Below are 18,721 nucleotides of genomic sequence, written 5' to 3' on the forward strand. Positions count from 1 at the left end.
TCTCATAAACTTCAAGTGCATTTCCCCATAGCCAACAAACTGTTCATTGTCACGAACGACATACCCTTGTGCGGCCCGTATACCTCGCATTCTTCTAACAAATTGTTTTATAAGACAGATTTCTGCTCGTTTTGCTTCAGTAGCTGCCTGAGATTCGGTCCATTTATACCAATTAACTTCCCCGTTATTACCAATATCAGAAGTTGATGTCCCTTACCCTTGTCCATGACCTGACTAGTTCCCCACAATACTTGATTTGACCACCCACTGGAAGGGTATGCAGGATATTGAGATCCCCAATTCTCTGCTTCCAGATGGGGCTGCGAAGGTTGTGACATCCAATTTTGTTGAAACGAGTAGGGCTCATCGTTATGTATGTGCTCAGCTTCAATGAACAACGAAACATCGCCACATCCATTAAGCATATTCTTAGGAATCCTTAACATGACTGTGACATCACTATCACAATTGATATCGCCAAGATAAAAAGCTTCAACAAGGTTGAATTTTCCTAAATTATGACCAAGTCCTACTTGGTCACAATTTAGGAGAAAAGTGATTAACGTTGTGGCACGTATAAGGAAGAAAAATAATCGAATGTTGTTGCATAGGAGTCGTCACTATATGTTTCAACTTGTGCAAGATTCACTACGCGCTTTTGGAAGAGAGCTTATAGAAGCTCAGCAACACAACCTATTACAAAATCAGAACTACCTTTCCGACGATTATATGTCTGGTGATTCCCTTTGAATTATGTGTTCTTCTATTTCGTACCTTACAAAATTTATGTACTTCTTTTTTTATTAATGCAAACTTAATTTCAAACAAAAATGCCATCGCATAAAACCCAAAAAATATTAATTTTGGTAATAATTGGAGTGAAATTGGGGCAATTTCAAATTGCTTGTTCAATTTTCATTTACGAGCTACAGTGACTATACAATAACTTGCAAATTTTGTCACAACTGTGAAGCTACTTTCAATGACCGTTCACGGGAAACAACATCCTACAAATCACTGATAAAAATAATTCATACACGCAACAGACTATTGACGACCTTATATATAATTCAGATACACAACTTATTACAATACACACACTGAGTAGTCATTTCAATTTAATTGAAGAAGGAAGCATGTGACCTTTGCTGACTATTCATGGCAGCATAAAGCAAATTGCTTCTGCATTTTTGAAATAGTTAATCCAAAATAATGTACCAAAACAAATCTGTGATAAAATATGACAAAAGATTCCGACTTGGATGTGACTTATCGTTTACTTCAACTGCTAAAAGTAACCACTACGAAATCACTGCTACATATTTCCACTGATATCTTGTCAACAACAGGGGCAATTTCATATTGGTTGTTCAAATTTCATTCACGAGCTACAGTGACTACACAATTACAATAATTTCTTGAAAACTTCAATATATGCAGTGAGTAGTCATCTCAAATTAATACAATCAGAATGCATGTGATTTCTGCTTTATTTCAGATCACATGTTGAAAATTGAATCAAAGAGATAATATGTCAATCAAAAGTAATGGCCACATAATCTGCTGGGATAAGATATGAATCCAAAGGGATAAGGTTGCTTTAAATTCTTCCCTATAAATAGCAGTTTCCATTTTTCTTTTCTAGCATAAGTTTATAATCTCATACATATTTATCTTAGCAATTGCTGTGATGGAGAGGCAAGAAATGTGTTTCTGTGGGGTGGAACCTGAGATATCTAATATATGGACCGGTGAAGTTGCCGGTAGGCGTTGGGAGCGGTGTGCTAGCCGAAAGTGTGCTTACTTTGTTTGGCTCGAGGAGCCTCTTACTGGCCGTGCTTTGGAAGCTGTTCACCAGCTTAACAAGGAGATGGATAGGAAACACTATGACATGAAAATGGAATTGTGGGCATATTATCAGGAGAAGTTGGCTTCGATTCGTGCTCAGGTGATTGAGAAGGTCCGGGAAGTGGAAACCACCATCAACGATGCTCGAATTTAATAAATCCGAAGTTCGGTTATTCCCCATTTGTTTTCAATGTAGAAGTTGTATTTTTCAAGTAGTGTTGCTTTCAAGTTGTACTTTCAAGCTTCAATTTTCAAGTTAGAACTTGTATTTGAGATAATACTATAATTCATATATAGTAATCTCAACTTAACTAATAATATTCCCTTCTTTCTGTTCGTGAACTTATCTAACATTTTCCTTACTTTCTTACCGTTTTCGAGTGGCTACAAACCAAGCATATAAATATTTTTTTCTTCATTTGATTTTTTTTTGTCAAAGTAGTGTAGAAATATTATTATATAAAGTTACAAATTTTAAATTTGGGAGTAAATAACTATATTTACAAAAAATATAAAAATCACTCTTCCTTTTAATAGTTCACATTTCCTTCTAAGTAAGCATGTTTGGGTACATATAAATATAGTTTTTTTAATTTTTTTCCCTAATTTTTTTTTATCAAATAAAAGTAGTATACTTTTACTACAACATTAAGCAAAAAAAATTATAAGACTATGTCATGCTTTCTAATGCTCCCAAAAATCTTGTTAGAATGTTATTAATCGACACTAATCGACCAACAAGGAAAGCACAAAAATGAAAAAAAAAAGACTACGTCACTTCAAGTGTCATAATTTGGTCCAATGCCACTTAAGTGGCATAGTGGCGTATTTTTGCAAATTGTGTTCAGCTGGGCTAGTTTCACAAATCTTCTGTTCGACTTGCCTAGAAATCAAACGGACCATATTCTCTACTTCTCTCTCAATTCGTTATTCACATATATGTACGGACATGTCTGTCTTCACAGCTACACTGTTAGGAAGTGCGCACACATGATTCCGAAACTAGTGATTTCGATTATTTTTTACTAACCCTGTTTTTTTATCCTTTTAACAAATTACAGGATTATGGTTGATGTATTTTCACTTGGATGTGCACATGTCGTGGGGGTTGGCGACAGCTTTCGTGGTTGAGAACGGTCCAACACCGTCATCAACGTTACCTCCGCTGCCAGCTGATCTACCAAAATGTTAAATGTAAGTAATAGCTTCTACTCCAAGGCACTCTATGGCAGTGCACGAATTGTTTGTCTTCTCAGATTTGTTGCCGTCTCGAAACAATTCTTAATTTTTTGTTCATCGCAAAGATGTAATTGTCAAATATATTGTTGACGGGGAATTTGATAACAATAAAGTCTGAGATTCGTCGCGGGTAAAGATCCGCCGTCGTAGATTTTGATTATGACGACGAACCTCAAATTTTGTTGTTACCAAATTATTTCGTTGCTAAATCAAAAATCATAGAATAATGTTTTTTATTCTTTCTTCTTGATGTTGTACCAACTACAATATATGTATATTATTTTGAATGGAATTTATGTACAACATAAATTTGATTCTGCCGAGTATACGTGTAAATATATATGAGCAAGAATTAGAGTAATGTTGATTGAAACACAACAGAGAACTCGATAAAATGTCAACTATAGACGTATATAATAATCCAAGCTTATAAAACTCCGAATTCACAACTACTCGGCTTAGTATAAATAAACTGCAATCTAGAGAGTAAGATCCTAAGTACGTATCTGAGAGCATCATTTTATTCTTATATAGACATGTGTCATGTGTTGGATAGACTGTTATTACGAAAAACTCAGACACCGCATTCTAATTCCCAGCTCTTTGCTCATGGTTAGACTCGGTCCTTATTATTTTTAATGTAATTAGGAGCATCATCACTATTTCAGCATTTTGGAGCTAGAGTTTCTTTTTCACTTTCATCTTAATTCAAGGGAGTTGGAGAATCACTTTCACTTGCATAATCTGAAGCATCCTCATTACTTTGGCTTGAAGTAGCTGGAGCATCTCCTTCATTTTCATCAGCTTCACTTACAGGAGCAGGTGAATCAAAAAATTCTTCAGCTTTATCATTTGAAGACGGAGCAAAAGCTGAAGCCGAGTTCATAAGGTCTAGCGTTGCACGATGAGGGTTCGTTTTTTGTTTCTCACACAGATCAGGTAGAAATACTCCTGTGTTCAGCGCAATATACTTGAATAGTTTATAAACACCACATATGTAATGTTTCCACATTATTATTAAACAGATGCGCAGTAGATAATCTGAATATTTTTTCTAGGTTAGGGACTAATTAAGAAATCAAATGCCAATGATGCTTTGATGTAAGTTGAAGAAAACTAAGTTACAAGAAAAGTACATATTGCTGTGACATATATGAGAATTAGTTAGCAGTAAAAAGAAGGTGTGAGAATATTAGTTTGCTCTGTTAGGTGATTCCTCTAGTACTAAAGTCTCTGTTGATGCAACTTTTCTTTCTTTCATGCCATCGATCATTACCAAAATCATTTCTGCACTACAAAAATCCCGCAAGCATTCATCCAAAATGCAAGTGTAATGAATCATGATTATGTGTATATACCTAAAGTAATTTTTGTGATCAACTTAAATTGTCTAATTGCAAGCATTCAGAACATAACAAGTTAAACTTTCATACTGCATAAATTTTTATCAATTTAACAAATCATTTAAATTGATTGAACTACCTGCAACTGTCGTTTACTCGTTAGAAGAGACAGAAATTCCCTTGTATAAATTTACACTAGTTTGTTTAATATAAGTGTACCTTCTCCTGCAGCTAAACTGAAGTAAAGATCAATGATGTTAGGGCACTTGAGGTAGCATTCCGGGGAGCAAAGCTTGGCAGTGAGTTGTGGATCGAGCAATGAATCCGAAGATATCCCTATCATTCTCTGATCAACTCCACATGCAATAACGCATGCCTCTGCCTCTATGTGCTCTGACATTCCATGCACAACCACATCGGATGTGCTGCACTGATATTCCACCCCTTTCTCTGTCTCCAAGTTTTCCAGCAAACACCTTTTCCCGGATGATGATATTGAAAACGCGCATACATCTTTAGGCAACTCCTCGCATATGATTTCGCCTGAAAAATCATTATTTAGTAATTTATTTATGATAAACATGCTAGAAGTCTATTTGACTGTGAGTTCTGTGACATTAGCATTATGATGATTACCTAGACTTGTTTGCAAGAGTAAAGAAGATGAAAAGAAAATAATTAACTGCAATCTGATAGAGAACAGCATGCTTTGTTTTGTGCTTCTGGTTTATTTACTTAAAATTTTGTGGTGTTTGTGGAGAGAGGGATGAATGAAAGATATGTTAAGAAAAATAAGCTAATTGTGATTGTGTTTTTGTGCGTGTGCGTGTATTAATTTTGTTGGTTTCGGAGTGCTCTATATAAGGCCATAAGGGGGGGGGGGGCAGTTCTTAAATAGCTGAAAGAATAATAATAGTATGTTGAGAAAGCTCCGTTTGTGGGCCTTGTGGCGGTTAACAACAGGCAGGTGAAGTTTCATTGTCTGCAGGTTTAAATGTGTTTTCTTTTATGCTGTCTTGTGCAAGACGAAGACACGTAAGATGTTTGCGGGGCTCAGTGACTGTATGTTAAAGCTTTCTACAGTTTATACTTTTTTAGCATAGACTGTAGAAGACATGAAAGCTAGAAGTGGCATATGCAAAGCCCATTCATTGAGGAGCCGAGCCCTGGCTCTCAAGGCCAGTCTCATTTTTTCTGGTTAATTCATCAGCGAGCTTGCTTTGTGGAAGCCCGGATGAAGTGCCAAAATTGGTTAACCGTCTAGCTTAATCAAAATGTGGTAAGGTAGGGAAGAATTGCTTTGGTATCAAGGAAAAAAGTTCTCTAACTAGTTTTCCAATGCCGTTCTAAATGAATATTATAGTTCACAAAAGCTACACATACAGCAAGCAAACATTTTCACAAAAGCACACATAATATCAACAAATCTACTGTAAAATTTTATTAACATGGTTGTGAGGATGCAACTGGAATATTGAAATGCACCCTCATCTACTGATGGAGGAAAACTGGCAATCTGCTAGCAAGCTACTTACAGTTTTCAGACACATCACTCCAACCAGGATCCTTTCTTTTAATTTTGACACTTTGGCTACAAGTCTACAACTAGCCAATACTTTAAGCTAGAGTAGAGATCGTAAATACAAAATAGTTGTCATTTAGATCATCCCACAACGTTTTATAAGCTTATATTGGTATAATTCAATGCTTCATAAGCGTAAATAACATTTGCCTCCAAAAAAGGATTGTAAATTCCTCCTAGTAACAAACTACATCAGTTTCTAGAGTATTGTGCATGCAGCCCTTGCACAAAAGCCTAACAAGGGACACTAGCAACTAGCAGATAACCAAAATGTAATTAAACTAAAGAACAATAAAAAAAATTGTAGGACACTGAATTATGTTCTTGTGCTGGTAAGTTCCTGTACTGGTGCCATGTTAGCCAAAGTCGTTTAAAGCAGCCGGTTTCTCAAAGTGACATTCTCCTGATCTTTTGAAGGCACTCGTTTTTTCACTGCACACAAGTACAAATAACACACACAAATGTATCAATAAAGGTATGCCAACATGTTAAACTAAAGCAAGCAAGATTGAAGTTTTAAATGGTAAAACAATTACCTGGACTTAATATCGTAATGCTTTTTGTAACGGATTTCATAGATGTCATAGAATCGGGACCTGTTAGTGAAAAGAAATTTTAAAAAAAATGTCAATTCAGTAGCAAACAGCTATAACATCATCTATTCTTCTTTTTTTGTTGAATTTTATGTTTGTAATAAGAGATGCTTTCTTCTTACATGGTACATTCATGTTTTTCTCTGAAAGAACCTCTGTTACAGTAGACGAAAACTCTGATATAACTTGATTAGCACCAGCACTGGCATCCTCTGGAGTGTATGGTGATCTATATGTTGTAAGCAAAAGTGAATTAAAGTCTACTGAGAGCATAAATGTATAGTAGAAATATACTTAGCTGTGAACAATAACTTACCCTGCAAGGGAACCTGAAGAGGAGGAATTCATGACTGGCTGGAATGAACAGTTCATCTCATCACCATCAAGCCCAAGATCACCCAACAGTTCAGAAAAGTTAAAGTCCGGACCCAGAGCATCAAGGTTAGGAAAATCAAAGTCAAGATATCCAGTTTCAGATGCTGGCACCTCCCAAGATTTTGGCTTATCTGTGCTCGGAGCCATGTCAGATTCATCAAAATCAAGTCTTCCTTTTACATGATCCCTTGTGTTGACCCTCCTGATATCTGTCTTGATTGGTGAAGAAGATATACGACAGTTTCTTTCTACTGAATAGGTGACCTGTTTGGAAGGACTAACCGTAATTGTCTCTGAAGCAATCAGGGTGGAGTTTGTGGATGTCATAAGTTGAGGTGACTCATTATTGCAAGTAGCATTTGCAGTTTCTTGTGGAGATGCAACAATTTCTATTGGAATCGACATTCCCTGGGGAGGTGTATTAGGACTAGATGAATTTTTTGGAGGCAAATTACTAGGCTGATTGAACAAACACTTGGCAACGCTAGATCCTTGAACTGACCCACCAGATACATTAACATGAGGTGATGCTGTAAGCGATAGCAGAGTGCAGTCAGATACATTACTTTGTTGTTGTCTATTTGAATCTGCAAAGTGAAAGAGTAGCAGTAAGTGGCAAGTCTTCCGATTTGTTTGAGAGAGCAATTGCTGCTAGAATAACGTACCTTTTGTTTGCAAAAGTGTTTTGGGAGCTTGACTACGAGACCTCTTTGCTGCAACAGAGTAATCTGAACTATTTTTCCTTTTTGAAGTTGCAGCATTGGTGCTGGGTGTTGACAGATTTTTGGAAGTTGTAGGTGTGTTGAATGGCCTAGGGTCAGGTATCACACCTTGAGTGTTGTAAACAGGAAATCCTGATAAAAGAAATTAGAAATAAGCATAAAATAGATAGTAGAGAAAACATTTCAGTGATCACATGCCACTTGCCAAAGAACTTTTCAAATTTCTTTTGCAACATCCATACCCCCTCCAAAGCATATCCATGTATACCAGTTTACACCATGTAACATAGTTATGTATGCATTAATCAAGAATTTAACATGTACTAGCATAGTTTTGTGTATACATATACTATCTCAACAACGGTTGCAATGTGCAGAAAAATTTATACCATTAGCAAAGTAGAGTAGCAGCTGTCAGAGTGTCAGAGTTCAAATACAACTTGTTTCAGACATTGATCTTTAAAATGTTCCAAATGAAGTAAACAAATTCCCATCTAAGTGGATAAGTAACCAAACTTGGCATGTATAGATCTTGCAACCAATACACTAACTTCGAAGTTGTATTGAATCATTGCCTGATTTACAGTCCAAATTCTGGAATAAACAAATACTAAATTGCTCAAAACATTTCATAAAGAATTACAAGCACAAGTTCAAAACACACCAAAACCAGCTTTATTCAAGCACGTATTATGTACTAATATAACTCAAAAGCTCATTTTATATCACATACAATCCCTTGAGTAATTCTTATCTAACACAACCCGTAATCTCATACACATATGATCCAATTACTTTCTTCTACTTATCCCTTAAAATTTGGGAGACTTGGTAACTTCAACTCTTATCAGAGACTTAGGGAAAGATCTCTAGCCTCCTATCCAAAAATTGGCCTTTCAACTCCTAAGAGCCAAACTCTCTTTACCCAAATAAAAGGCCTTTCTACTTTTAAGATCTTGACACTGTCGATAACTTAACACATGTAGGACAACAAAACACATCAAAATCAGGGCATAAAACAGTAAGAAGTACCTGCAGGAGACCCAGTAGTTAGATCAACACAAGGAACCACAGCACCGGAATTCACAAGCACAGGCTGAGGAAGAGCAGCTGCATTTGCCCCAAAATTGTTGTAAGCATTCATCACATCTTGCATACCCTTTATCAAATTTTGGACCCTGATGTTTTCTTGTTCAATACAGCCTTTTTCTTGATCCAAAATCACCTTCTTCCCTTTTAAAACTATATAATCATCTATCAACTCCCCTAAACTCAACAAACTCTTTGGCGCCTACAAAAATAAAAACCCAAATCATAAATCAATAAATTAAATCACAACAACATCTTCATACATACATTACACAATCACAAACATATAAACATTAGAATATCTTTAAGTTAATACATCCCAAACCCGAAATTTATTAATTTATCGATATCAAAAATTCATTTTATTTATTAAGATAATAACTTGCCGAGATTAAAAATACACTTTATCTATCACATTCAGAACCAAAATTATTAGATTATCCAGGTTATGAATTAATCAAGATTTTATTTGACCAGATTAAAAATACACTATATCTATTACATTCGGAACCTAAAAACAATTAAATCATCAATGTAATTAATTATCTATATTAACATTTAAAATACACGATATCTATCTATCATGTTCGTACCAAAAAAATATTAAATTATCGAGATAATAAAATGTTCGAGATTTTAGGAGAAACGAGTTTTGGGGTACCTCTTGAACAGGAGATCTAGAGAGGAGATGAGAAGCTTCGATCCGAAAAGAAGAACGAGTGTTGGTGAATTTGTTATCAGCAAGGTATCTATCAACAAGAAACGCAATCTGCACCGGCGTAACTTGACCTTTTCCAATGCTTTCTGATTTTCTTGATTTCGTTTGCTTCCTCATTTTTGTTCTCTAATAAAAAAAAATGAAGAAACGCAACAACAACAACGAAATAAGAACTAAGAGGGTTGCTGAGAATGTAATTGTACTAGGATTTATATGTGTGTCTATGTGTGATGTGTATGTGTGTATAGATGTGTGTATGTAAAAGCGCGGGAGTGTTTTAAAAATTTTGGAGGAAAGATGAAAGGGTGTAAAATTTGTGTTTAAGCGGTATTTTGTGTGGTAATTTGTAAGTATAGGTTGTGTGTATATTTTAGGCGCTACAATGTGGAGGGAACTATTTTAGTACTAATACATTTCATTTTTGGGAAATGTGATTATACTATGCTTTAGATTTGTGTATTTATTTGTTGGGTTCTTTGTTTTTCTTAATATTTTATTGTGTTGTGTTTCTAAATATGTATCCATAAAAGTTCTTGAAATTGAATTTAAAAATATTATACAATATTAATAATACGTTAAAATGATGTCATTTTTCTAAATATATATCGGTAAAAGTTGTTAAATTAAATCGGAAAATATTAAACAATATTAATAATCTGCTAAAATAATAAAGACGATAACTTATACAGAATTCTTACGTTTTGCGAGAGAAAATTATATTGAAGATATATTCGACTTACACGTCATGATTATTCCCAAATTTTTATCTCTATTTAAAGAAATTACATACCATAACTAAAATATGTATATTTTCCATAAAAGTATTTTTTAAAAAATTTGCTAAAAATAATTTAAGTTATTATATCACGGATTAGTGATGTGTAGTCTTGTATAATGTTAGTTAAAAAAACGTACGAGTATCATACCCATACAAACAATATAAACGTGTAACTTTAAAGCAAAGTGAAACTCATATTCATACTTGGGGTTTTTTTTAGAGCGTGTTTAGAAGTCATCTTTTTATTAAAAATAGCTTTTTAAAATAAAGTAGAGATTTGACTGAATGAAATTTATAATATTAATTTTTTGTTGTTTATTTTTTGAAATAATTTTTTTATTCCCAAAAAACTAATTTTAAAAAAAATACTTGCAAGAATTTTATTTTATTTTATTGCTAAATACTTGCAAGAATTTTTTCAAATAGATAACACAAATAACTAATTAAAACAGTTATTTATCATCCATTTTTATTCAAAACAACTAACTCACTCAGTTATTGAAAACACTTATTTCAAACCTCGGTAACTAATGCTTAATTGCCTAGACCTCAATATTTAAATAAGAACAGTGCCAAAAAAATTGAAAGTGTTATAAATAACGTGTTGTAAATCTTGAATTACTAGATAATGTATGACTTAATAAATACACATATAGAGAGAGTGGGAGTTGAAGTGGGAATTGTGTTTTAATATGTTTTTCGGTGTATAAAATTTCAATAACTGAAGGTCCTATTTATACTTACAGAAAGATAGGATAGAATTGCATGTACTACGAAAAGATAAGATAGGATTGCACATGCTACGAAAAGATAGGATAAGATTGCACGTGCTACGAAAAGATAAAATAGGATTTTAATCAAAATCCTTCTTTACTAAGTTTCTTCTCTGAGAAGCTGTGCAAGTATTCCTCAATAAGTTTTAAGAGACTTCCTCGATAAACTTTATGAGTCTTCTTGATTAAGTTTTGACAATCATTATTATATTATAACACTCCCCTTAATTGTCAAATGCGAGTTTACTACAGAGATCAACTGCCTCGTTAAAACCTTATAAGGAAAAACCCAGTGGGATAAAAAACTTGACGAAGGAAAAAGAGTACAGTCTCCCCGTGAATTTAACATCTCACACTTTGACATCTTGTTGTAGTAAGTTTCTCAATCTCCGCATGCCAATATTATTCCATAGGTTTTCAAATGTTGATGTGGGTAGTGATTTTATAAGTAAATCTGCAAGATTATCACATGAGCGCACTTGTTGTACATCAATATCACAATTTTCCTGTAGTTCATGTGTATTAGAAGAATTTTGGTAGGATACGTTTGGCTCGATCCTGTTTGATATATTCTTCCTTTAATTGTCTGATACAAGTTGTATTATCTTCGAACAAAATTGTAGGATTGTCTCAAATACTTGATAATCCACACGATTCTCGAATATGTTGAATTACAGACCTTAGCCAAATGCATTCCCTACTTGCTTCATGAATTTCAAGTTGCGTGATTTGATGAAGTTGCTGCCATATTCTATTTTGTAGACTTCCAAGAGATAGCAGTGCCACAATATGTGAATAAATAACATGTTTGTGATCGTCCAAAATAAGGATCTGGCATGAACCCAGCATCTGCATATCCAGTCAATTGTGACTTTGAACTATGTGGAAAAAATAACCCGATATCAATTGTCCCATGAAGATATTTGAATATGTGTTTGATTTCATCCCAATGCCTATTAGTTGGATTAGAAATGAATCTTGCCAACAGGTTCACAGAAAAAGCAATATCGGGTCTTGTGTAATTTGAAAGATACATAAGAGCTCCAATGACACTAAGATATGGAACTTTAGGCCCAAGTGCATCTTCATCTTCTTTTATATGTCGGAATGGATCCTTTTCAATTTCGAGTGATCGAACAATCATTGGTGTCGTTAATGGATGAGCTTTGTCCATGTAGAACCGATCAATAATCTTTTATGTATAAGTGGACTGATGAACAAGTATACCCGAAGATAAGTGTTCCACTTGTATGCTTAAACGAAATTTTGTTTTTCCAAGATCTTTCATTTCAAACTTAGTTTTCAAATAAGCAGCAGCATTAGTAATATCTTCGAAAGTACCTACAATATTCAAATATACACAACAATAATTGTTAGGTAATGAATTACACACAGATGGGGGGTGAATGTGTTTTTGTGTTTTTCTGCTTTTCTTGATTTGTTTATGGTGGTGAACAAAGTAAATTAAATCTTGTAGTGAAATGTGTTAATACTGGAATTAAACATATAACAATAATGAACAAAGATCTTTCAAAACTCACTTAATTTTATATTAAAATTAAGAATGTCTTACTACAAAATTTCTACGCTCTTTGTTAATAAAGAGCTTAGCTTCTTCCTTGAGAGAATACAAAAATTCTTATCTAAATTGTTACAACGAAACAAAGCATCCAATGTTTACTTTATAGAACAGTAAACACTGGTTATTACACAGCATGCAACATCATGTACTAAACCCTATTTTTGGATAATCAAATCTTTCTATTTCTGGCTTAGTGTATCTTTGCTAATCTTGCACGCCTGTGACTTTACTTTGCCAGTTAATCTAGGCCTTTGATCCTATACTCTTCAAGCTGCTTTTGTAGACTTGCCAATCCAACTGATTAGATTGTTTGTTGCTTGATAATCTTGGATATTGAACTGATCTGCACTTTGTACTTTGAGTTTCACCTCGAGATCTCCAGTTTTGTGTATAGAGAACTTGACATCTCGATAAGTATATTGGCTTATCGAGATCTCTAATCACTCTACAGATGTCTTGACTTATCGAAGTCTCTGAGTTTTTAATAAGAGAATTTGGCTTGTCGAGATCTCACATCTTCATGTCTTCACTTTGGCTTGTCGATAACTCTGAGTTCTCTAATGACAAGTTGGCTTATCGATAACTCTGAGTTCTCTAATGACAAGTTGGTTTATCGATAACTCTGAGTTCTCTAATGACAAGTTGGCTTATCGATAGCTCTGAGTTCTCTAGTGACAAATAGACTTATCGATATCTCAGAGTTCTCTAGTGAAGAAATGACTTGTCGATATCTCCAATCTTCATGTATTCAATTTGGCTTGTCGATATCTCTGAGTTCTCTAGTAGGTTTTCCAGACTTGTTAATAAGTCATTCTGGAGTTCTCGAATGACTTCTCTATAATACTTAATTTATGATTTGTAGAGAACTTGACTTAGAATATTTTTCCCAAAACAGATTTATTCAACTTCAAGCTTCCTCACAATTCTTCTGAGGCATGATCTTCTTGATCTTCTTTCAGATAGAATTTTTAGGCTTGATACTGTTTACAGAAAAATACTCCAGTCTGCCCTTGAACATTTTTACATACTTAAGTGTTACAATACACAATGCAAACATAGATTATCAGACCACTTACTTAGAATTGTCAATTTGACTTAGTCTTGTTATTATACAGACATGTCTTACACAACAATATCCCCCAATTTGTGAGAATATTGATTAACACAAATGCATGCATGTTAACAAGACTAACCCCAAGCTACAACAAAAAATAAGACTAATACATAAAAATTGACACAATTATAACATTTATACATTGGGTAAATACTGTTTTTACTTTTGATTCTTCTCTAATGAGGTCCTTTAAGTAAACAGGAATTTCAAGTTCTTCTATGATTTGTGTCCCTCTTAGAGCTTCCACAACTTTGAGTTTGTCTGGCTTTGGATAACCATCTAGCAAATCAATCCTAAACTTTGAGAATGCACCAGCTTTTATATTTAGAAATTTTCCATCCTTGGAGATTCTGCTCATCCCTTTTGCCTTGAGTTCTTCTGATCTTTTAATATACAATTCAATCTCCTCATCATACTTCCTCTTCCTCTCCTCATATTCGGCTTCATTCCTTGCTCTTCTTTCCTCCCTTACAATCAACCATTCAGCCAAAACAGATCTCCATGCTCTTGTAGCAGTATCCTTATCCTTTAGTAATCTTATCACTCTCTTGATTTCTATGGGAGAGAAGGAGTCCATTAAGCTATAGCCAATAAATGTGAAAGACCCATCCTCATAGTAGATTCTTACTTCCCTTAGTGTTACAACCCAAACTCTGACTATTTCCTCAGCTAGTTGTTGAAAGTAGTCTTCATCTGAGCTGCACCAGTTTAGAGGGAGAAAATCAATTTGCTTGAAACAATTCCAGATGGTCCTTTCAGTAACTTGTACTTTTTTAGCATGCTTAGCTTTCTTAGGTTTCCTCCCAACAGACTTGTAGTGAATTTTGAGTGAAGGTTTGACAGAAGGTAGGTTTGTGATTTTCTTGAGAAATGTTTGACTTGAGGTGATTGGTATTTTTATAAAGGTGTTAGCAGTTTGTTTGTATAGGAATTTAGGCTTAGAGGTTTGAGGTGGTTCGATGTTTGATTTTGTTGGCTTTGAAGGTTGAGCTTCATTTGTTTGTATTTTTAGGGTTTGTTAGTGTGGTCTTGAATTGACCTCTTTCTTTTTCTTCCTTCTTTCATCTCTCTTCTTGTCATCCTCGTTCCTCTTATCCTTGCTTCCAGCTGCCTTAGAGGATTGACTTGGATTTGAGCCAAAAGGTTTTTGATCATCTTTCTTCTGCTCATCATCATCCAAGTTATCCTTATTAATTTGAGTTTTAGGCAAGTTGGCTTCAGGATTTCTCAAGTATCTCCCCAGTAACTTAATTATTTCTTCATCTTCAGCAGCTTTGTTTTGCTTGACTCTCAACTCAGTCTCAAGAATCATGATTAGATTTTTGTTTGCCATGACACATTGCTTAGGGATTTGAAAATATTTGCAATGTTTGGTAGTAAGATAGATGTATGCTACTCCCTTGCTTGGATGTAGATATGCTTCATGAAAAGCAGCCACTTGAGCATTTTTCAGTTCAGTTAGCAAGAGAGTGTCTTCAAGAATCACTCTTCTGACCTTGTTTATCAGGATGTCCAACTTAGATGCCCTTCTAGAGATAAGATAGTTAAAGGACACATGCATATACCTGTCTACCCCTGAGTCATTTATGTTGATCATAACTCTTTTCTCCTGAAAGCTATCCTTAGTCACCAAGATCACCCTTATAGAATTTATTGTCCTGTCCAAGGCCTTTTTGTAGGTGAAGAAATTGTTATTGAGAGAAGCCCTGAGAGTCTTGAGCAATTTATCAAATTCCTTGCTCAGACTAGGTCCCTCAGCTGCTCTGATAAGCCTCTCCATTCCAATATTAACTTCTTGAATTTTGCTCTTTTCAGCAGCTTGGACAATTTGAGTAGATGATGAACTTAACAGCCTAGCCTCTATCTCCCCCTTAGTCTTGTTGGCAGGCATGAGAAGGGGAGTAGGAATTTCAGGACTCACAGCTTCTGGAAGTGCAGGTAGAGGAATGTTAAGCTTGCCCATGATAGCTCCCAAAGCCACTGTATTTTGCATTTGTAGGTGCTTGTGGGAGTCTACCAAGGTTTGTATATGTTAGGAATATGTTGAGTACTTGATGATAACTTGAACAAAACACTTAGTATATTTTAGTTAAGTTACTTTGTAGCTTTCAACGGATGATCATTTTCAACATCCATTGAAAGAGTAGCTTATGTAACAATAAGACTAATAGCACATTTCTGCATACTTGGATAGCTTAGTGAACTAGATGTTGTAGATTGTCCAAGTTATGTTAACTACTAGATTAATATGCAAGATAGGATGATTAATTGTAAATATTTGATGCCTTATAATCTTGTGTAAATGAAGTAGAGTTAACTATCAAGAAGACAGTCTCAACGAATGATTTACAAAGCTCCAACGGATGATCAACATAAGTCTCGACGAATGATCAAACAGATTTTCAACGGATGATCAATCTAAGTTCCAACGGATGTTCAAATTCAAAAGAGCAGTTGATAATGACTTGACAGTCACATGCGTTGGATAGATGCAAATGGAATGTGATAGCCTGTTTGAAGGTTTTAGAGAAGAACAAAGAAGCATTTCCATTTCCATGCTAAACAAATGATATTCAAAGATGCTGGAAAGAGAAGTGTAGCAACATGAAGTTAGACTAGATATAGTTTGTCTTATTATCTTGTCTTTTTATCATGTAACTTGGTGATATATAAACTAAGAATAGCAAGTTGAAAAATATTGAAGTGAGTAAGCTTTTTACCTGAGAAATAGATAAGGCAAAATCTGTTAAGAATTTCTCTGTTCTTGCATTCTCAACTTGTAAGCAGATGTGAACAATTTTGTTACGCAGAGTTCTCAACTTAATATATATATCTCTGGTGGAAAAGTTCAATCCACCAGAAAGTTTTTAAATACTTTTATTTATTTAATTTGTGCTTTAATTTTAATATTACTTACATTCTGCACCTTGTTAAATCAAACACAGATATATATTTATAGAAGAACAGTTCTTGAAATTTAAAAAAGAGCCAGAATTTCATTCAACCCCCCTTCTGTAATTCTTGTTTAGATTGTTTGGGAATAACAATTGGTATCAGAGCAAGCTCTTGAAGAATAAAGAGTATAAAGATTACAACAACTAACAAGATGAACAGAAAAAATGTTGGAGTAAAGATTCCATTTCTGGACAAAGACAACTATGACCATTGGAAGGTGAAGATGCACATGCATCTCCTATCTCAAGATGAAGCATATGTGGAATGCATTGAGAAAGGTCCACGTATCTCTATGAGAGCTGCTGCAGGAAATGAAGCATCGGTCCCAAAGCCACATGCAGAATGGTCAGATCCAGATAAAGAATAAGTTTAAAAGGATAAAAAGGCCATGAACATTCTGTTTAATGGTGTTGACAGTGACATGTTTGACAACATCATAAATTACAAAACTGCTAAGGATGTCTAGGATACAATTCAAGTTATATGTGATGGAACTGAGCAAGTAAGGGAGAACAAAATATAACTCTTGATTCAGCAATATGAGCATTTCCATAGTGAAGAAAGTGAATCACTCACCGACATTTTCAGTAGATTCCAAAAATTACTGAATGCTCTAAAACTGCATGGAAGGGTCTGTTAAACAAAAGACTCTAACCTCAAATTCCTTAGATCTCTGCCAAAGGAATGGAAGCCTATGACAGTCTCATTGAGAAATTCTCAAGATTACAAGGAATTCACCTTGGATAGACTGTATGGTATCCTAAAAACCTATGAGTTTGAAATAGAGCAAGATGAGAAGATGGAGAAAGGAAGAAAGAAAGGAGGTTCTATTGCATTAGTTGCTTAGCAAGAAAAGGAGAAGGAGATAAAAGTTAAAGCTGTTGATTCTGAACCAAACCCTAGAGTTTGTGAAGGTAAAAGTAAAGGGCTAGTAGCTGAACATGAAGATCATCTTAGTCAAGATGACATGGATGACATAGATGATCATCTTGCTTTTCTATCCAGGAGATTTGCCAAGCTCAAATTCAATAAGAATTTTGGAGCAGCTAAGTCAAACAGAAACATGGTTGATAAGTCTAAATTCAAGTGTTTGAAGTGTGGCTTGGCAGGACATTTTGCTAGTGAGTGTAGAAATCCTGCTTCTGGTAAAAAGAAGTTTGAGACTGTTGGTTATAAGTAGAAATACTTTGAGTTGCTCAAGCAAAAGGAAAGGGCTTTCATTATACAACAAAATGATTGGGCTGCAGATAAATTGGAAGAGGATGAGGATACAAGCTATGTCAATCTAGCACTTATGGCCAAGTCATATGAAACAGAGACCAGTTCATCAAGCAATCAGGTAATCACAACCAACATACCTCATTTATTTAAAGCTGAGTGTAATGATGCTATAAATGACATGTCTACTGAATTATATCACCTGCGTGTTACACTCAAGTCTCTCACTAAATAAAACAATAAAATTAAAGAGAACAATGTGTTTTTAAGTGAAAGAAATAATGTGCTAGAGACTCAATTTATTGAGTTTGAAATATTGAGAATAGAATGCAAGATTGCTAAGGATGAACTAACTGAATCCTTAAAGAAAGAGGAGATTTTAAGAAAGCAACTTAAATAAGAACATGAAGTAATTAAGGCATGGAAATCATCTAGAGATGTCCATGCTCAAATTACTAAAGTTCAAGGTATATAATCTTTTTGTGATGCGGCCTGGAAAAAGAGCAAGGAGAAACTTAATTCCAATTTGGTTGAAGGACTTTCAACGGATGTGGATTCGACGGATGATGAAAATTATCCGTCGAATAATCAAAAGGATTATACGTCAAAAGACAATGAGCCACATCAGTTGAGTGCAAGTAAACCAGTTAGCAAAGCTAAGCTAGCCAAATTAAATAAAAAATATGGATCAGTTTCTAAGAACTTTGTTCCAGGAGAAACAAGTCAAGTGAAACAGAATAAAAGAGTCAATGTAGGTCATCTGTCTATCAAGCAATTGAATGACAGGTTGGA

The 18,721-nt window shown here is 34.6% G+C and overlaps 2 protein-coding genes across 2 annotated transcripts; both read right to left on the reverse strand.

The window, feature by feature from the left end:
• Positions 1 to 3,790: 3,790 nt before the first annotated feature.
• On the reverse strand, positions 3,791 to 5,275 carry LOC141692443 (uncharacterized). The gene is made up of 3 exons (XM_074497282.1): positions 5,067 to 5,275; positions 4,650 to 4,973; positions 3,791 to 4,038 (listed from the first exon to the last, which is right to left on the reverse strand). Exons 1-3 carry the CDS (start codon positions 5,134 to 5,136, stop codon positions 3,791 to 3,793), a joined length of 642 nt encoding a protein of 213 aa, XP_074353383.1. The 5' UTR covers positions 5,137 to 5,275.
• An 817-nt stretch (positions 5,276 to 6,092) lies between these two features.
• LOC141692824 (uncharacterized) lies at positions 6,093 to 9,753 on the reverse strand. The gene is made up of 7 exons (XM_074497766.1): positions 9,453 to 9,753; positions 8,735 to 8,993; positions 7,646 to 7,834; positions 6,922 to 7,567; positions 6,728 to 6,834; positions 6,549 to 6,608; positions 6,093 to 6,444 (listed from the first exon to the last, which is right to left on the reverse strand). The coding sequence occupies exons 1-7, from the start codon at positions 9,624 to 9,626 to the stop codon at positions 6,383 to 6,385; spliced, it is 1,497 nt and encodes a 498-aa protein (XP_074353867.1). The 5' UTR covers positions 9,627 to 9,753; the 3' UTR covers positions 6,093 to 6,382.
• Positions 9,754 to 18,721: the final 8,968 nt, after the last annotated feature.

This window comes from Apium graveolens, chromosome 10, assembly GCF_009905375.1.
Source record: "Apium graveolens cultivar Ventura chromosome 10, ASM990537v1, whole genome shotgun sequence".
NCBI lineage: Eukaryota > Viridiplantae > Streptophyta > Magnoliopsida > Apiales > Apiaceae > Apium > Apium graveolens.

Coding starts and splice junctions, on each gene's coding strand:
- LOC141692824 (XM_074497766.1), bottom strand. CDS start 9,626: ATGAGGAAGCAAACGAAATCAAGAAAATCAGAAAGCATTGGAAAAGGT. Junction 7,835..8,734: donor AACTACTGGGTCTCCTGCAG/GTACTTCTTACT, acceptor TTCTTTTATCAG/GATTTCCTGTTTACAACACT. Junction 6,609..6,727: donor GAAAAACATGAATGTACCAT/GTAAGAAGAAAG, acceptor TTTCACTAACAG/GTCCCGATTCTATGACATCT.
- LOC141692443 (XM_074497282.1), bottom strand. CDS start 5,136: ATGCTGTTCTCTATCAGATTGCAGTTAATTATTTTCTTTTCATCTTCT. Junction 4,974..5,066: donor ACTCTTGCAAACAAGTCTAG/GTAATCATCATA, acceptor ATGATTTTTCAG/GCGAAATCATATGCGAGGAG. Junction 4,039..4,649: donor CAGTTTAGCTGCAGGAGAAG/GTACACTTATAT, acceptor CGCTGAACACAG/GAGTATTTCTACCTGATCTG.